Raw genomic sequence first — 19573 nt, 5'->3', positions numbered from 1 at the left:
CCCTCAGTTCCCACTTTCCAAATCATCTGCTCAAGGGCTGTGTGTAGAACAGTCACCAGTAAAGACTGAGGCAAAAGAGCTGTTGAATACCTCAGACTTCTCCTTGTCTGTTGTTAGCAGCCTGCCTGTGTTGCTCTCTGGGGGGTATGCCCTCCTGGACTTTTCTTTTCTGGTAGATGTACCTATAGGAGCCTTTCTTGTTCTTCTGTTGCATTGCTAAGTCCTTGTCAACGGTTTACGGGCTGGTTCGGCCCAGTTCCGTGACTAGCGGGGTGGAGGGATCCGCAGATCCGCGCCCCCGTGAAAAAGGGAACAGGGGACCCCAAAATAATTAGAAACAGCGGCAACGATCTGAGGAGAAACAAACTAATTTACTAAATATAGTATCGGAATGCAAGATAACACACTATAATACAATATAATTAAAATTGAAGCTAATAAGTCAAATATAATGAGAGAGAGAATGTCCGAAAGGTGGATAGGCCTCAGCACAACGCGGAGGGCTGAGGTGAGATGCGCAGTCCAGTTGAGCAGCAGGGAGAAAAGGGAGGAGAGCCGACGAAGAGCAGGCAAAAGAAGAGCGCAGGAGTTGTATCTCGAGACATTCTGTGACCGCAAAGTCCCCTGGGGAATGTAGTTCTTCTTCTCTTCCAGGCAGGTACCCAGAGCTTGAGCATTAACAGTTAAACTCTCAGTGCCCCACATGATGTTATGATGTGGAATACCGAAAACCAAAAATCACAAAACCATGACAGTCCTGTTCCAGTTGGGCCTTCCTGACCCCTTCCCTACACAGCCCAGCAACATCCCTATACTCCTCGCAGATTACCTGTCCCTGCTTCCACTGCCTGTGCATTTTCTTCTTACTCTTCAGTGTGACCGGCAGGTCCCAGTTCAGCCATGCTGGTCTCTTGCATTCCTTTCCTGACATCCTACATCCGGGGATGGGGAGCTCTTGTGCCTTAAGGCTTCCCTAAAGATCTGCCAGCTTTATTCCACTGCCTTGTCCTCAAGAGCTGATTCTCAAGGGGTTTGTTGACTATCTCCATGAAGAGCTAGAATGTGACATTCCTAAAATTAAGTTTCCTGATTTTATTCTTTGTCCGATATCAGTCAAGGCTCCACCATTACATGGTCACTGCAGCCCAGGCAGCCTCCAATTCTGATGTTACCAATCAGTTCACTCATGTTGGTGAGCAACAGGTTCAGCATTGCATCCCCCCTGATAGAGCTGTCTATTATGTGGCTCAGGAAGTTGTCCTTGATGCATTCCAGGAGCCTCTTGGATTGCCTACAGCTCGCTGTGCTACTTTTCCAGCAGATGTCCAGGTGGTTGAGGTCCCCCAGCAGGACAACATCCTGCAATCGCAGTGCCTCCTGTAGCTGGAGGAAGAAGGCTTCAACAGGCTCCACTTGGTCAGGTGACCTGTAATACATACCAGTCACAAGGCTCCCTTTGTTGCCTCAGTCTGTAATTCTCACCCAAAGGCTACTGACTTGCTTGTGGTCATTCTTCAGGGACAGCTCTTCACACTCTATTCCTTCCTATATGTAGGGGGCAATGTGTCCTACCCTCCTTCCTCGCCTGTCCCTTCTGAACAGCTTGTAGCTGTCAGTAGCCACATTCCAGTTGAATTATCCCTCTGGTTTCAATGACAACAACTACATCATGGTTTTGCAGTGGCATGGTGGTTTCCAATTCTCCTGTTTTATTTCCCAAGCTGCATTCATTGGGAAAACTAAGGGAGTTCAGCTGGGCAGTTGGTCTTGTCACCTTGGAGAAGAACTCCTTAATTCCTTTGAATTTTTTACCTTGAGTCTCCTTGCCTTCATCATCATAAGATGCAGCAGGTTGAAGGCCTCCGCTAGCACCTTGTCCCGCTAACTGAGCTATGCCATCCCACACCTTGTCGTGGGCAGGCTTGCTGTCACCCCTTTCCCCCTTCAAACCTAGTTTAAAGTCCTGTCAAACTACAAGTTTTAAACTGCAGTTTTCTTTGAAGTGTAAACAAAGCAGTATCTTTTCAGAGGTTCATTACTTAGCAGCCTGCAGCATGATCCTTGCCATTTGAAGGAAAATACATGTTCCTGGCAGGGGTGTTTGGCCTGCAATACTTAACAACTTAACAGTTTAACAGCTCTGTTTGTAATAACATACAGCAAATCTGTGCTAGCCAACAATTAAGAGATTTAGGTGGCTAATAAGAAAAGACTTTCTCTGGCATCCTGTCATTCATGTTGTATTTTCTTTCCAGAAGCCTTGGCTTTGGGACCATAGAGAGTGCTGGACAGGTTACCCACAACAGGTGAGTCATCCAGGAGTGAAAATTACTGTTATAAATTGTGTATTGTACTCTTTTCAAAATCAGATTATATTGCAGATAAAAGAGAGAGCACTGAATAAATGATGAGCCTTAAGAATTCAAAACCAGATCCTTGTCAGTAGGTAACATCTTAATATCTGTCTTAATCTAAACACAATAGAGGACAAGTCAGAATAGCAGAAGGAGACTTACACAAGGAAAGGGAAAGTGAGACTTTGGACCAGGTGAGCGAAGAAATGAAAAATAAGCATGCTCCTTGTTTTGTTAATAGAGGAGACTGAGGCTTAGGACACTTCACCAAAGGAGGAGAAAACTTCAGCGGAGAGCATATAGAGCAGAGGACATGCTCTGAGAGATGTAATCCTTCCACTACACCAAAGGGATTGGTCCAGATGGCCTCCAGATGGGCCAACCTCAGCCATTTGGTGATTCTGTGAAAAGTAGTTCAGTATCTTTAGTTAAGTTACTTTTTCCTGAGCAGATGAAATCTGCCTTTTATGTCAGATACCAAAGGAGTGTGTTGCCCTACAAGGGAAACCAACTGGGAGAAAAGATTGACAGCAGCAGTCAGTGACAAGAGGAAAAGCACAAGAGCAGATGCGGATGGGATCAGCATCTGGATTTTAGACCTATCCTCTACTTGCAGACTTGCCTGGTGACCTTGTTCAGGTCACCAGGCAAGTCTGCAAGTAGAGGATAGGTCTAAAATCAAGTGTGTGGATCCAGGACAGTAAAGTACATCAGCATACACAATGTACCTATAATATAGTTCAAGCAAGAATTGACAACAAAGGCTGGAACTGAAACACAACTTCTGACCTGAGAGATGAGGGCCCCAATGAATTACTGACTGCTTTTTCTCACACAGCTCATTCACAGCACTTGTGATTTGAGGTGAAACAGATGGGCCGTGTGAGAACTGATCTTGACCACAGGCAGCTAAACCCCCTCGGAGGAATCCTTTGCAGAGTCTGCTGGTATGCTCAGAGTTCTGACAGTGCAATTCAGAACTCAGTGAAGGAGGCAAAAAGGCTCCCATTGACTTGGTAGACTTTGATTCCTTTCAGCATTTGCTCATTTCAATCCAAAGGCTGCAAAGTGTTTCTGGCAGGATAATAATTTCCACTGGTATCATGCAAGGAGCTCCCATGCACAGTTCTACAATGCAAGAACATCCTGGGTGAGAAATAAGTTCGTCATTAATTGAAGAAAAGGTTCAAGTACAATTTGATCCCAGAAGAAAGACAGAGTGAAGCCTGCTTGTGAAGGCTGCTTGGTCTGACAGTCAACGTTAGAACAATTGAACGTACATTGAGATTTACTAACCTGTAAAGGGAAATACAGTGAATAGGTTTAAGCACAGAAGCAATGATGGGGCATATGAATGAGGAATGAGGTACAATCTTTCAGGCCAAGCCTCCAAGCATCTTTTGTCACCCAAAGGCAGAAATTTTAAGGGTGAATTTGTGCAAAAATTGTGTTTGAACAGGACTCTACAGATCCTTATTTCTTCTTCTGTACATTTGCAGTACATGTATGTTCCAGAAAAATTTAAACCTTCGTAACAAAACACTTTCTAACAGCTGTAATAAATAGAAAAGACCAAAACCAGAGCTGGTAACATTCCACTGGAAAAGAGTAGAAAGGGTCAAGAACAAATTAAATATAATTTCTGTTAAACAAACCATGCTCTGTGGTACAGACAAGGGCAAAAGAAGCATCAGTTCTCCCAAATCTTTTGGAAAATAAATGCCTTCTGATCCAGAACTCACAACAGAAAAATTACTCCTTAATTTACACATACCTTGCTGATTGCGTCGGAGCTTTTAGTTTTCCACGTGTAAAACCCCAGAAAAAATTACTCAGAAGAATGTAGATGAGTGTTCACGCTGTATGATCTCTTGTTCACACACGGGAGCACTGTACCTTTGCCCAATAATTTGATTAGACTGAAAAACCAGTGACAGAGTCCAAGAAATCTGAAGTGTCTCCCTGAACGCTATCAAAGGGAATGATTTATTCAAGTCCTAATCTGCTCCACTGCAGTGAAACAGTATATAGAGTTTGCAAAGCTCTGCAGTGACAGCTCAGGAATTCACACAGTGCTGAAGAGGATATAAAGACATTCTGCAACTTCCCCCGGTTCCCCAGTATTCTCGATGGTAATGCAAAGTAGAGTGTCCCTTGTTTGTTTCTACCTCAGCACAGCTGATGCTTGTTTAGTGACTAGATTGTTCTGTTGATTTTTTCCCCTTGATGCTGCAGGAACCAGATCTTTTCATGATGGTGATCTCATGTGTGGTTTTTTGTTTTGGTTTTTTTTTTTTTTTTTTTTTTTTTTTTTTTTTTTGCATAGAGGGGAGCTGTGGTTTCCATCTCTCTCTCTGCTTTATCTGATGGGTATATCACCGTCTCTCCCTTGGTGTTGCAGCCTCTCCAGCCCTCTCTGTTCTGGTACTACATGCTGGAGCTTTCCTTCTACTGCTCGCTGGTCTTCACCTTGCCCTTTGATGTGAAGAGGAAGGTGAGTGACAGCACCAGGGAAGAGTAAAGCACAAGCAGAATGCAAGTTTAATGCTCAGGAGAGTGTTCAAGAGTGTGTAGCGCATACAGTGTTGGTCTGATGTTCTGTGGCACTCTGGCCTTGCTCATTGCCAGGAATTTCCATTCCCAGTCACTCACTTCCCTTTCCTCTGGGAGGTGGGAAATGCAAACCCTGGCATGGAAAGGTGTGAGCTACCACATGAGATGCGATAGACACACCAGAGGGATGGGATGCCATTCAGAGGGACCTAGACAGACTTGAGCAGTGGGTACAGGAGAACCTCATGAGGTTCAACAAAGTTAAGTGCACCAAGGTCAAGGCAACCCCCACTGCCAATACAAGCTGGGGATAAAAAGATAGACCACAGTCCTGCCAAAAAGTACTTGGGGGTACTGGTGAACAGGAAGCTGGGCATGAGCAGCAATGTGCCCAGAAAGCCAACTGTACTCTGGGCTGCATCAAAAGCAGTGTGGGCTGCATCAAAAGCAGTGTGGGCTGCATCAAAAGCAGTGTGGGCTGCAGAATGAGGGAGGTACTCCTGCTCCTCTGCTTAGTACTGTGAGATTCACCTCCAGTACTGCATCCAGATGGGGAGGCTTCAGTACAGGAGAGACATGGAGCTGTTGGAGCGCGTCAGAGGGGGGCTATAAAAATGATCCCAGGGCCAGAACACCTCTCCTATGAGGACAGGCTGAGAGCTGGGGCTGTGCAGGCTGGAGGAGGAAAGGCTCTGAGAAGATTTGGGAGCGGCATTTCAGTATCTAAAGAAAAACTACAGGAAAGAAGGGGACAGACTCTTTAGCAGAGACTATGGTCATAGAACAAGGGGAAATGGTTTCAAACTAACAGAGGGGAGATTTAGATTGGATATAAGGAAAATGTCTTTTACAGTGAGGGTGATGAGGTACTGGCACAGGTTGCCCATAGATGTGGTGGACGTCTGTCCTTGAAGATCTAGCTGTGGATGTCCTTGTTTACTGCAGTGGAGATGGACTAGATGACCTTTAAAGGTCCCTTCCAACTCCAAGGGTTCTATGATTCTATTATTCTGACACATTACAGTGAGAGGTTTTTTGAGAGACTTTATTGCTTCCTGTAGGAGACATGCTGTAACCAGAAGACATGCTGTAACCAGAAGACTGTGTGTTTTATTCTCTTCTGTCCCCTTTTTCTTCAGGACTTCAAGGAGCAGATAGTCCATCATGCTGCAACCATCTTCCTGATCAGTTTCTCATATTGTGCCAATTACATCCGCATTGGGACACTGGTGATGGTGATTCATGATGCTTCTGATTGCTTCCTAGAGGTGAGCTCCAAGGTTATTTGCCAGGTAAAACCTAGTTGGCAGCAATGCTCTTCAGCCAAGTGCTGTCTTTAGCTATAGTACAGTAAGGGCTAAGCATTATTTCACTGATAACTCATTGCTGATCTCTTGACCTAGCTTAAGGTGCCCTACAGAGGAGAGATGATTACCTGCATATGGATTGTACTGTATCTGGCTCATTAGCCTCTTGGAGCATGTGTAGATGCAGTGTCTTGGCCTGCTTTGTTTTATTGTTCTTTCTCCTTCCAGCCAACTAAGATATTCAATTACATGAAGTGGAAAAAAACTTGTGACAGCCTCTTTATGATCTTCTCAGCTGTTTTCCTCATCAGTCGCCTGGTCATTTTCCCCTACACGTGAGTCTGCTGCAGTCAAGGAAAATGAAAAACTGCCTTCTCAGAGGCAGGATAATTCAGCTATGGGCTGAATATTCTGCTACAGCCTTTGCTTTTCAATTCTTGAGCTCGTGTCTCTGACCTCTGTGTAGATTACAGTGCCATATGGCTGTTGCACCTGCCCTGGGGTAAACAAGGGTGGTCTGCTTTGGAGTTCATAGAGGAGTCGTAAAGATCTGATGTATACTGCAGAAGAGTCCCTGTCTTTTGGCTCTACTCTGTTTATTTCCAGTGGGGAACTCACATGTTATATGGAAGAAGGAAATGAATGACCTGAAACTTCCTCTGTGACAAAGAGCTTTTGGGGGCTTACAGCCCTGCTAAGAACATGAGTACCCTTCAATTCAATTCTTTCTCTCTTGCAGAGTGCTCTATAACACCTACTACTACTCCATGGAGATATTCCAGCCCTTCTTTGGATACTACTTTGTGAATGCTCTCCTGATAACTCTACAGTTGCTTCACATCTTCTGGTCCTGCCTCATTATTCATATGGTCTACAAGTTCATGCTTCAGGGCACGGTATGAATCAGCTTGCAGTCCCTTGCGCATCACATGTGGAGGGAGGGTGCCCTAAAGCTACTTGGAAGCATAGAAGTTTATTTGGGATTGATTCTTCCTTGTACTAAAGTAATTACATATGTAGACTCCTATCCAACTGGTTCGAGATTGCAGCTAGGTATTGCCTGTTTGTCTCTATCAGTCATAGAGCAGTGTTCCATGCCTGAGATGCAGCTGCGTAAACTTTAGTGAAATGCATCCCATTCTTTCTGACTACAGCATGTGGCATCTGCTGTGAGACCAAACTGCTGCTCAGCATGAAATTCTTCTCAAAATCAAAGACGTGACCTAAAGTCATCGGGTTGGCCATCTGCCAAGGACACAGTCTGGGATAAACAAGTTTGTGCTCTATGGGAGTTGACCTCATAACTTGGGATGAGTTGTTTTGTTACCCTCCAACTGGGGAATTCTGTCTTAGGGGAACTAAGAACAAGCATGAATAACTTATCTTCATCCATATTGTCAAGAGTTTCCTTATCAGCCTTCCCTTAAGGTAGCATAGAGCAAATTACTTACAAATTAAAACCAGAAACTTCACACGCTGCAGAAAATGAAGAGGTGACTGAAGAGGCCCTTCTACTGTTTTCCTAATTCTCATGTGGGGTGAAATGCCACTGCAGTTATTACAGTGTTAAATGATGAGGTAATAAATGACTTTATTAGAAATAAATGAGCCATCAGGAAGGCTGGAGCACATCCATATTTTTTTCAGATTTTATTTGTAAGCGTTGTGGTTTAACCCTGGCAGGCACCTACATGCCACACAGCCACTCATTACTCACCACAGGTGGGATGGGAGACAATCAGAAAGGGAAAAATATGAGAACTGTTGGGTTGAGATAAAGACAGTTTATTGGGTAAAGCAAAACAAGAAATTCATTCACTACTTCCCATGGATGGGCCACTTCAAGGAAAGTAGGGCTTATCTTGCATAATGCTTTCATGGAAGAGCAAACATCATCACTCTGCACATGCCCTTCTTCCTCCTTTACCCCAGCTTTTATTGCTGATGTTGTACAGCATGGAATATCCCTTTGGCCAATTTGAGTTCTGTCCACAGCCCCTTGTGTCCACCCAGCTCCTCTCTCGCATTGAGTGTGAGAAGCAGAAAGGTCCTTGACTCAGAGCTAGCATTGCTCTGCAACAACTAAAACACAGCTACTCTCATCAAATATCCAAAACGCAGCATCATGTGAGCCTCTACAAAGAAAATTAACTGTATCTCAGGAAAAAAGAAAAAAAAAAAAGAAAAAACCACACAATGTAAATTACCTGCTATATTTGATATGAAACAATAAAATTGAGAGCATTACATATTGAGCCTCGAATAGAGAAGAAAAATTGTCATAAGGGCAGCCATCTCAATGATGGTTTCAGACATACAGTTTAATTTTTATGTAGTCCTGTGTGAAACCAGGAGTTGGATTCAGTGATTCTTGTGGGTTTCTTTCAGGTCAAGATATTCTCTGATTCTATGATAACAGCCCAAGGCAGTATTAGGATAAGAGAGTATTGTCTCCTTTCAGTAGCCTTGAAATTCTCACTCCAGTTCAAAATATTCTTCTTAGGAGCCTTTTTGACCCCTGTAATTTTCCTCCATGGCTACAGATTAATCTGCATCACCTTTACATATGGTGTTCTCTAATCCCCGTAATTAGGGTTCATCCACATCCTGAAGTAAGAGGTTTCACTTCCTCATAGAAGCAACCATCTTTTTAGTTCATGCAGCTGTCTAGTTAGTTCCTCTGGGGACCTTGCTAGGTGTAAGGCCTCAGCCACATTCTGCATCTCTGAATTTAAAAAAAAACACTTAAAAGAGTACTACCGATTACTTATCGGTACTTATGCTGCAGATCAATGCTCTCTGTGTATAGTTCCTCAGCTGCGAATTCCAGAATGACATAGATTGCTCACAACATGTGGCATCTCCTATTCTTATTGCTCTTGCAGGCAGTATGAATTCAGTGCAAGTTCACATTCTTATGATTCCTAACTGCTCTGGGGTGTGGAGATCTTTAAAAAAGGCTTCAGACTTCAGTCTGCCTAATGTGATCCTAGAAATATCTCCAGAAGAACATATATAGAAAATTGATGGCCATCCAGCAGTGGACACAGTCTTAATGAAGCTTGCAGCTTCCCCTCAGTTCACTTTCCTCCAAAGAACATGGACACTGTGAATGGGTTCCCAATTTTGGCATCTTGTATGGCAGAGTAAAAGCAGCCTGAGAAGCCAATGAATGTTAGGTTGCTTTCTCTAATCTGTCATTTTATCACTTTATTATCACTTTATTTAAGACAAGGAAGTAAATATTTACAAAAGTGGACTACAGATCTCTTGATAGCAAGAGAAAAAAAACTGAATGTGAATGTAGAGTAGCTCTGTGATGTGGGATGTGCTGCTCCAGCTAGATGCACTTCAGTCTATAGGGCCTGATGGATTCATCCCAGGGTACTCTAAGAGTTTTCTCAAGTATTTTTCAACAGTCTTAGGAGTCTGGAGAGGTCCCAGTAAACTGGAAATTGGCAAACATTCTCCCAGTTTCCAAGAAGGGCAAGAAAAAAGATCATGGTAATTACAGGTCTGTCATATTGACTTCAGTGGCTGGGAAGAAAACAGCCTGTGCTCACTGATCACAGCCAACAGGTTCATGAGAGGAAGGTCCTATTTAATGCAGTTAACAAGGATCCCACTTCACTGACCAAGGGAAGCCAGCTAGTGTGATCTTTTTGGCTGTCCCCAAAGCTTTCAGTGTTCTTTCACATGGTATCCTTCAGGACAAAATATCCAGCATACAGCTAGACCAAACCATAATGCGATGGGTAAACAGTTGGCTGATAGGTTGTACTCACAGAGTTATGATAAATGGGGCTACATCAGGCTGGCAGCCAGCTATGGGACTCCATTCTAGAGCCTGTCCTTTTTACTGGATACAGGATACAGGAATTGAAAGTAAACTGAGTAAGTCCATGGATGACATTAAATTGGAGAAGCTGTTGACTCCCTCAAGGGCAGAGAGACCTTGCAGAGTCCTTGACACATGGCAGGGCTGGGCAATCCCCAGCAGCATGAAGTCCAGCCAGAGCAATAGCCGAATCCTGCCCCTGGGTGTGCAGCCCTGGCCATGGCTACAGGCAGGGAATGAGAGGCTGGACAGCAGCCTGCAAAATGAGACCAGGGGGTTCTAGTCGAGAGCGAGTTGGATCTGAGGCAGCAGCATGCTGTGGAGCACAAAGGCCCCACAGCCCTGAGCTGCTGGAGCTCAGGGAGCATTGGGGCACCACCGGGGTTTGGGTTTTGGCAGTGCTGTGGGGCCGGGAGCTGGACTCGGGGATCCTGTGGGTTCCTTCCAACTCAGGCTGTGCTGTGATCCTGTGATTCTGGGTGCTCAACTTGCAGCACCCATAAGCTATTTTTGTGTCCCCTTTGGAAAATATAAGATTTTGACGAACAGTCTTTCTCCTCCCTTCTTTTGCACAGTGATGCCTAAAGCAGCAGTGTGAATCTCTTCAGTCTGACATGGCTGTCTTCACTCCTGGGCAGCTGTGATCTGGGGCTGCTTCAACCTGTTTGTATAATGAATATCAGGGTCACAGTTAAGATTTAATTGGGACAGAAATCAAACTGTTTGCAAAGGTGAACTAAAGCTAAAAGCACACTGCAAAAATGCATGCTGCAGGCAGGTGGCTGAAGGAGCAGTTTCAGCCAGTGGCTCAGCTAGCACTGCTTCTTGTGCACTTCTGCATTTGAACTGTTTCTCATTTACATTTTTTTGTAGATGGAAAAGGACATGAGAAGTGAAACAGAAGAGAGTGATGTGGATGAAGAAAGAGAAAACATGATGGAAAAGGAGAAAAATGGGATCGTACATTTCAGCAATGTCACGAGCAGCAATTACATCCAGAGGAATGGGTCTGAGCCACTGAACAACAGAGCCTATCTCACCAATGGCCACGTCAAGGAAAGATAGCCCTCTTTGTGTCTGTCATGATCCGGTCCACCACCTTTAGAAGCAGTTTTGCTTGTTGTATAGATGTAAAAGATTGCAATTGCAGTATCATAACTGAATTCCTTTTTATTGTAAACAGAATTGTGTACAGTCAGTGATATCTGAGGGGAGTTTTTGGTCTTTCTTCAACATAAGTTTTCTATTGGTTGTAGCCTTGAGGCAAATAGAAAGGGATCAAAGTGGTTTGACTTGAATTAGACAGTACCATAGCAGGTGTTAAACATATTGATCTTGAAAAACACTCAGAGCAGTGGATGAACTTTGGCAATGTCACGTCTTACCTGCCTAATGCTGTTTGATAGGAATCTATTTGGAATGGCCTCTGGAAGCCATAGCCCACTGCCACTAATGACTATGGACAGCAAGTGTGAAACTCTAAACCTTAATACAGGGACACCTCCTTCAAGAGCATAAGTGCCCCATACATACTCATAACATTGAAGCTGTGTATAGTGGAATAAAAGCTTTGGAAAGATACAGGAGAAAACATTTTTTTACAGAAAATGCTGCTGTGTGCCATGTGACTGTTTTGTAATGGTATGGATCTCAGTCCCTTCTGTTATCAGCATTGTTGCCTCAAAGGGGGGAATTCCAAAGGCTGTAATGAAGAGAGTCCCCACCCAAATCATGGTTGTAGGGGCTAGGAAATCCAAGCAGTTGTGTCTCAACTGTCAGATAATCAATTAATCTATCTTGGAAAGTAACAGTGTGGGGAGAAGAGAGGAGACAAGGAAGTTGATATTCTAAAAGCCAACACTGGTCAAGTGCTCATGTTTTTATATAGGATGACTGGCACAGTGGGAGAGTCAGCTTGTGTTAAGAAGGGAATAGATTGCCCCTGTTCTCAGAGGGAGAAGAATCAGAGAAAATCTGCTGAACTTCATGGCACAATGCTTTAATTTAAGTTTCTAATTCTGGGGCCTGTGCCTAGATGTGTCGAGAGTTTAAAGCAGTAGGCAATGAAGTCATGACGCAATTCTGATTCGGTTCCTTTAGACATTTTGTATCTTATATCCTGTGTAGTTTTAGACTTTTGATTCTGTAATGCCTTAGAAGAGTTAAATAGGTATGGCACAGATTTCTATCTTATAGATCTATTAAACTATGAAACCACATTACTTACAGATTTTCTGTTACAACAGCAGGGACTTAGACTGCCCAGGCCATGCAGACACTTCCCTGTCTGTGCCTGGCAAGGTCCTATGCTAACTGGGGGACATGGACCAAGGAAATGCCCAATTCTAGGAGGTGATGCACATTTATAAAGTTAAGAGACAAGTGACAGTCTAGTAGGATGAGGGTTTTCAGCAGCTCACCAAGTTCACCTGAAATATGACTGGGGAAGCTTTGATTTTAGCCTTTGGTCTTAGGTTTCAATCAAAATATATTGGATAACTTCAGGAGGAAAAATGGTTCCAGCACAGGTGATTCCAGGGCAGTGACATACTCAGAGCAGAGCATCTCTTCCTGCATCATCATTTCATATGGATCATTAAATCCATATTTGTTGAAGATCGCTTCTCTCTGGATGTTGGGGTAATTTAAAGTTCAGAGTACAATGTTCTGTATACAGTTGTGTTTCTGTAATCCACATGTACAATCTTGTCATTTCTCTGCAGGTGGTGAGTTCAGGAGGAATGGTTATGTATCATTTTGTACTACCTAATGTAACAGTTCTTTATAAATTACTATTGAAGGGTTTGACTCTCTGGGCTCTTTTCTACTTCTTGGACTCCCAGGAGGTGACCAGGCTGGTTGGTGACCAGGGAAACACGTCTGGGTGCTGTTGCCAGGGTTGTTGAACACTCAGCATGCATGGAGGTGATGTTGCAGAGCATTCAGCCATATTAGGCCGGGCCAGAAAAGAGCAACAGTTGCCTCCTTTGTGTCCTGCTTGGTGAAGCTTCTTTTGGCCCTGAAACAGTTTGGGGCACCTCTGTGTTAAATCTAGAGGAAGTCCAGGTGACATGACACTGACAGAGCAATGGAAGTCCACAGCTTGGTGGATGATTTGGAGCTGTGGGGGCATGGAAAGGAAATGCATGTGGAGTCCTCTTTGTCATGAGGTTTCAGAAGGGTGGGAAGGAAAATCAGAACACATCTGAGGAGCAGAATGCCCTGCCCAGGCTCATTATAAGGCTAATCTGATCACTGTGAAAGGATACATCAAGGATTTGGGAGGGCTCTTGGGGACTGAATTAGGACACTTTAACTGTGTAACTGAGCATGGCAGCAGTGAATCACTGCGGCCCATCACAAGCAGAATTTTTCTTGCCATCAAATTGCTATGGCTCAGCAAAGCTCTGTGTGCTGTTTTCTCCCCACAGTGGCTCCACATTCTCTCTCTGTCTGCTCTGGTGTCAGGAAGTTTGTGAGTGCTGCGGTAGTATTTCTGATTCATTGCATCAAATCCCTTTATCACCACCACCACCCATGGACACAATTCCTCTTGGAGCAGCACAGACCTCAAAACTGAGAAGCTGCTGTAAAAACCTGCAGCAAAACCCCATGTCACATCTACTAAATAACCCAGCAGAGCGAATGGAGCTCTGGGTGCAACAGCAGAATCTATTTCCAATTGATCCTTATCAGCCCTGTGTGCAAGAAAGGAGTGCACCGCACCAAGTGTGTGTCAAGCAATGTCATCAAGCTGCAGTGGAGATGGAATGTTCAGCTCCAGGTGAGCTGCGCGAAAGGGAACCTCTCCTGTTGTCTTTAAGCAGCTGTGCAGTGCTGAGCTGGAGACTGGAACAGCCTGGGCCCCAGGGCTGGCAGCTGGCACCGAGCTGCTGGCTCCAGTGGGCGCTGCTTGGGATCGTGTTTTTAAAGCACACACTGGAAACATGCAAGAAGTGCATCCACTGTGTTTTTTGATCCAGACACGTATGCCCAAGGGAACCTTTACTTGAATGACTACATTCAAACGACATTGCTTTTCTCATCTGCACGTGTACAACAGACAGTGCCTGCAGGCAGGGGCGTCCCTAAGAAACAGCAGAAAGCTGAAGTCATGTCTAAACAAGGAAAGGACTCGTAACCTTGGCAGATTGATCTGGACATGCCAGGAAATACACTGAGAAACAAAGGGCAGCAGTAATCTGCTCTAAAAAACACTGGGAAAACTGTAGGAGACATAAAACAATAAGGGCTGAGAAGGGATCAGGCTGGAGCAATCCCGTGTGCTGCCTGCATATGGCTTCCCTACTGTCTTCTTGCTGAGGCTGCATTCCGTCAAAATGATGGGTGTGAAGGGGTTCTATAAGAAACAGCAATGGAATAACATTCAACCAAGAGCCAAGAGGGAGCTGACACAATAAAGAGTTCAGCTACCAGCTGAGCAGGGTCACTGTTGCTTCAAACCATGGTGGTGTCAGAAATTGATGGAAGTCCCAGGTGGAAATGTGAGGAGCTGCTGACATCTGGCCTGAGCAGATTGGCACAATGTACCATGAGTTACTGGAAACGTGTATGAACATAACGTTGTGGGAAAGAGTTCCCATGTGTTGTGTATGAGGAAATCATGTCTTTCTCTGCCAGAGTTCTCCCAAAGAGTCAATGAGTTTATGCAGAGGAGAGAACCCTCTGGTAATGCTTTGCAAAGGCATTCAGAAAGACTCCTGGGCAGAGGTCTGAAGAAACTCACCTGAGGTTCCGTGAGAAACCAATAGATTTTTCACAGCTATGAATTGTTAGAGATGCCCCATGAATGGGTGGTGGGTTAACAGGCAATGGCTTTGCAGCTTGGGAAGAGAAAGGCTGGTAGAAAATGGGAGCAAAAGATGTCCCTTCTGACATTGTCACCAGGAAGGGACTCGTAATCCGTGTGATGGAGCGCAATTGAAGATATCCACCTCCTTAACACCCACAGAATTATTTTCTTGCACCAAGACATCTCACCCCACCTCTAAGCTCACAGGCAGGTCAGGACAAGTGGTGTTGGAAGTCATACTCGTGGGATCGAGTGTGCGGTGCGGAGTGTGAGCAACGAGTTGCTGGGCTGGGTGTCCCAGACCGCCAGCAGTCCTGATTCAAGAGCGAGTTTTACATCTGCCTGCTGAGTCCCAGAGCCTCTGCTGTCTTTGTCCACCACCTTGACCAGGATGGGACTGTTGGAGGAGCTCTGGCACCACCAGTACTGGCTGCCACCCGGAGCCACCTGGGAAGACATGGAGGAGTCCGCAGACACACACTACCCAAAGCCTCAGGACCTCTGGCTCTGCATCCCCGGTGCTCTGCTCCTCATCATTATCCGATGCGTATTTGAAAGGTGGGTGCCACAAATCCAGCCTCTTCTGTGCTTGTTGTCAGCACTGTCTGTGCAGGGTTGCTCTGGACTTATCCTTACTCATCTCCTAACCATGATAAAGCTGACAGGGTTTGCTCCCAGAAATACTGAATCTCTCTGCATTTTGCGGCATAAAGCATTTGTGTGGCAGCAATGACAAGACAGGTCCATCACTCAGCTGCACCTCAGCCGTGGGTGGAGAGTCCCTCTGGAGAGAGGGGATTGGGCTCTGTAGAGAGACCAGCTGGGAGCATGCAACGCAGAATAAGGCATTTGCAGGGTACATCAGAGCTGGAAGCCACTGCAGAGCCAGGGGTCAGCCTGGTGTTAGAGGATACTCCCAAGGATGCCATGTGAGTCCCCACTCTCAGCACAGAGGAAGAAGGAGAGGACAGCCGTGGCTCCCGCAGCCTGCTTTAGGACCGTCCTGTTCAAACCACTCCTTCATCCTCCACACCTCTGCCCTCCCCTGTCCTTCTGGCACCAGAGCTCCCCAGTTCATGCAGGGTTGAGGTACTGCAGTACCTCAGCGATGGGCGTTCTACCTTGACTGAGAGAAATGGTACTTCCAAGCAGAGCCTGTGAGCCGACAGCCATCTCTGGGCTTTTGGGTGGGAACGATGCAGATCCATGTGGCTGAGTTTAGGATATGGATTCAGACTGGGCTTTGGGCACCTGTTCCAAAATGAGAGACTGACACATGAGGGGAAATCAAGGAATTATCAGTGAGAGTGGGGCAGATTGTTGGGCAGACATGCAGCTGTCCAGCCAGGCAGGGCAAGACTTCATATCTGTGGAGTGGGAAGGCTGTGCTCAGCAAACCTGCCTGTTTACCTCCATGATGCCTGTATGTCCAGAATACAGATACAGTTGCACATACAGCACACAGTCCAAATGCGCAAAAATTTCTGTGCAAACTGTGCAAAACAAAATGGTAACAATCTCCCGAATGCCTCAGAACAAAAACTGTACTGCCATGCTCTTGTGAAAAGTGCAGAACAAACATGTTGTGCATAAGCACAATGGAGAAGTCAGGAGTTTGTTGTCTTGGTCTTACTTAAGGCAGTCTCGGTTCTACACATAGAGAGAAGCCCTGTGGAGAAGGACATAACAGGTCATAATGGCCAAAAAGCTGGAGATGAGCCAGCAGTGCGTGCCTGGAGCCCAGAAGGCCTGAGAAAGGTGTCCAGCAGGGCAGGGCGGTGATTGTCCCTCTCTACTGTGCCCTTGCGAGGCCCCATCTGAAGTACTGCGCCCAAGCCTGGGGTGCCAAGCACAGGAGAGATGTGGAGCGGTGGGAGGGGGTCCAGAGGACAGCCACAAAGACGAGACAAGGACTGGAGCACCTCACCTAAGAGGCAGGTTTGAGGGAATTGGGTTAACTTAGCTTTCAAAACAGAAGGCTTTGGGGAGACCTCGTTGCAGCCTTCTAGTACTTTTAAGGGTCCTGCCAAGCTGGAGGAGGACTGACTTTTTCTTGCGGTCTGATAGTAATAGGACAAGGGGGAATGGCATTAAACTAAAAGAGGATAGAGAGAGATGAGGTGTTAGAAAGAAACTGTTTACTCAGCAAGTGGCGAGGCACTTGCAAAGTTCCGCCCTGAGGGGTTCTGGATGCCCCACTGCTGGAGTCATTTGAGGCCAGGTTGGATGGGATCCTGGGCATCCTGATCTGGTGGTGCACGAACCTACTCACGGCAAGGGGGTTAGAACTGGATGATATTTAAGGGCCCCTCCAACCTAAGCCATTCTGCTGGGGAGAAGACAACCCTGTGGTTGAGGTCTGAACTCTGCCCACCCCAGGAAAAGACAAGAAGAATGAAGCTGATGTGGATGAATGTGGGATTTATTGTCTTGGCTGATGTTGACCAAGTTGAGCAAGCTGATGTAAATGAGCGTGGGATTTGTGGTCTTGGCTGATGTTGACCAAGTTGAGCAGGTGTCATTGGCACACGGCTGCTCCTGTGCAGACTGAGGGTCTGGCTGTGGGGATTGTGGTTCTGCAGATGGACCGGGGAGCAGCTTTGTGCTTTGTGCCCAGGCTGGCCGCCGCTGCTGGGACCGGCTGCCGCGGCGTGCTCGGGTCTGTGTGGGAAGTCGCAGCCTGACATCCCACTGCGGAAGGGCTTCATGTGTGGGCCCTCCCTTGCTGCCTGGAGGGTCTTCTGTGTCCTGGCAGCGGGGAACCCCTCGAGGGCCTCGATGTCACTGGGGCAACGCTGGAGGAGGGGGCATTGCAGGCCCAACGGTGGCAGCGGGCAGCCACAGCCCAGGCTGGGCCCCTTGCCGAGGAGCAGAGGAGCGGTGCCCAGCGGCAGCTGGGGGGCCCCTGCCTGCCCCTTCCTTCCCTCTCAGCCGCTGGCAGACCCACAGCACCCCTCTGCCTGGCGACGGGGCGCTGCATGCAGGGATCCTTTGCTCTCACCTCGCTCCCTGGAGTCGGGGGCCTTCCGCTTCCTATTGGACATGTTGTGCATCGACAGTGAGCACTTGGAGAGTCCCTGCTCTCTCTGCAGCTCACCAGGCCACACTGACGCACGCTCTGAGCCTGGCAGCCTTTGCTCTGCTCCCAACCCCACGGGTCACAATGGCCACTCCCCGCCACCACTGTGACATCACGGTTACCAAACCAGGACGGAATGCATCCCAAGCAAGATGGCGGCAGCCCTGGGCAACCTGTTCCAGTGCGCCCCCACCCTCAGAATCCACAATTGCCTCCCAACAGCCGATCTGTATCTCCCCTCTCTTTTCAATATTACGCATCACCTCCAGAAGAGCTGGTTCCCTCAGGCACACCTTTCCCCACGGTGGACCGCTTGCCTGGTAACATACCAAATCTTCTTTGAAGGGACTCCTTTCCCTCTCGGCCCTTACAGAGAGTCACCTCCATAAGGTGAAGGCTTGTATCTCATTTCCAAGGGCTTTGTCAATGCCCCCTTCCCCTGAAAGGGACCCCAGATGCCTGCCTTTGCTGCCCACTAAGTCCAGGCTTGTGGCCCCATTCTCCCAGTGTCAGAGTGCTCCCCTGCATGACAGCTGAAGTCTTTTCACATACCTCTCAGCTCACTTGTGCTCAGGAGACAAATGGTTCTCATCTCCTTTATGAGTTCTGCCTCTTCCTCCTGCTGTTCTTGTCGTGGCCCGGCTTCATTCTCATCCTCTTCTTCTATCCCCGTCTTACAATGTATTTCCTTTCTTACTAAAGGAACTGATTTTCACAGCCTAATTTTGGTCTTTTTAATAAGGGCTGGCACAGTTGGGTTCTCTGGTTGAACTACATGGGCTGTCACAAAGTCGGGAGCTGGCGCAGGGCCTTTCTCATGGCTTGGAGCAGATGCGGGCCCCGTCGCAGTGGGCCAAACAATTATGAGATCCCCCGCTCGTGCGTTTCTTCTCCAGACTGAAGAGTCCTAGGTCTCTCAGCCTTTTCTCGCGAGGAAGATGCTCCAGGCCCCTCATCATCTCTGTGGTCGTCAGCCCATTCTCAGTCTGTCTCACTGCCCACTCATCGGTGCCATGCCCTTTCAGATGACTGGTGCGAAGCTGGCTATCCCCCAGCGTCCAGGCAGCTCTCCTGTTCTCCAAGGCCTCTCAAAGATCATAGAGAGCAGTTCAGCAATTACCTCCACCAGCTCTCTCAGCACACGTGGGTGCAACCCAACGGGGCCCATGAATTTGTGAACACTGATTTTGCCTGCACGCTCCCTGTTCAGATCCTCCTCAAACAAGAGGAAGTTTTTAATTCCCCAGACTCTCTCTCTTACCTCCAGGGCCTGCAAAACAGAAAGAAACAATGGGGTAATTATAACTCTCTCTGGAGCTTAGACACCTCCCCAGGCTTTGCCATCACATCTAGCACCTGACTGGAAAGCAGCAAAAAGGTTGTAGTTAGGCACAATGGCTGCAGAGCATAAACAGCTGTAGAAGGAATAGGTGTGGGCAGATGGATGTGGGATCCACCCTCCCAGGTGCTCTCCCACCAGCTGAGAAGCCCACGGAGGTTCTATTTGGACACCGATTTGCAGCACCTCAGCTCTGTGCCCAGGCTGGCCGCCGCTGTTGGGACCGGCTGCCACGGCGTGCTCGGGTCTGTGTGGGAAGTCGCAACCTGACATCCTGCTACAGAAGGGCT

The 19573-nt window shown here is 46.9% G+C and overlaps 1 protein-coding gene across 9 annotated transcripts in view; it reads left to right on the top strand.

Moving 5' to 3' along the window:
• LOC116240192 (ceramide synthase 4) overlaps positions 1 to 12855 on the top strand; it is a 66309-nt gene extending 53454 nt beyond the window's left edge. For 6 of the 9 annotated variants that reach the window (XM_090125842.1, XM_090125841.1, XM_090125844.1 and 3 more), the window contains 6 exons: positions 2256 to 2306; positions 4681 to 4848; positions 6047 to 6175; positions 6443 to 6549; positions 6954 to 7110; positions 10926 to 12855. In XM_090125842.1, the coding sequence (XP_089981968.1) occupies positions 2256 to 2306; positions 4681 to 4848; positions 6047 to 6175; positions 6443 to 6549; positions 6954 to 7110; positions 10926 to 11117 (804 nt within the window). In that variant the 3' untranslated portion in view covers positions 11118 to 12855. The remainder of the gene's footprint in view (positions 1 to 2255; positions 2307 to 4680; positions 4849 to 6046; positions 6176 to 6442; positions 6550 to 6953; positions 7111 to 10925) is intronic. The other 3 variants (XM_031610529.2, XM_090125848.1, XM_090125847.1) reach the window with 2 other exon arrangements.
• Positions 12856 to 19573: the final 6718 nt, after the last annotated feature.

This window comes from Phasianus colchicus, chromosome 28 (genome assembly GCF_987193195.1).
Source record: "Phasianus colchicus chromosome 28, bPhaCol1.hap1.1, whole genome shotgun sequence".
NCBI lineage: Eukaryota > Metazoa > Chordata > Aves > Galliformes > Phasianidae > Phasianus > Phasianus colchicus.
The sequence above is the reverse complement of the archived record's forward strand: the minus strand, read 5'-3'. Positions and strand labels throughout refer to the sequence as shown.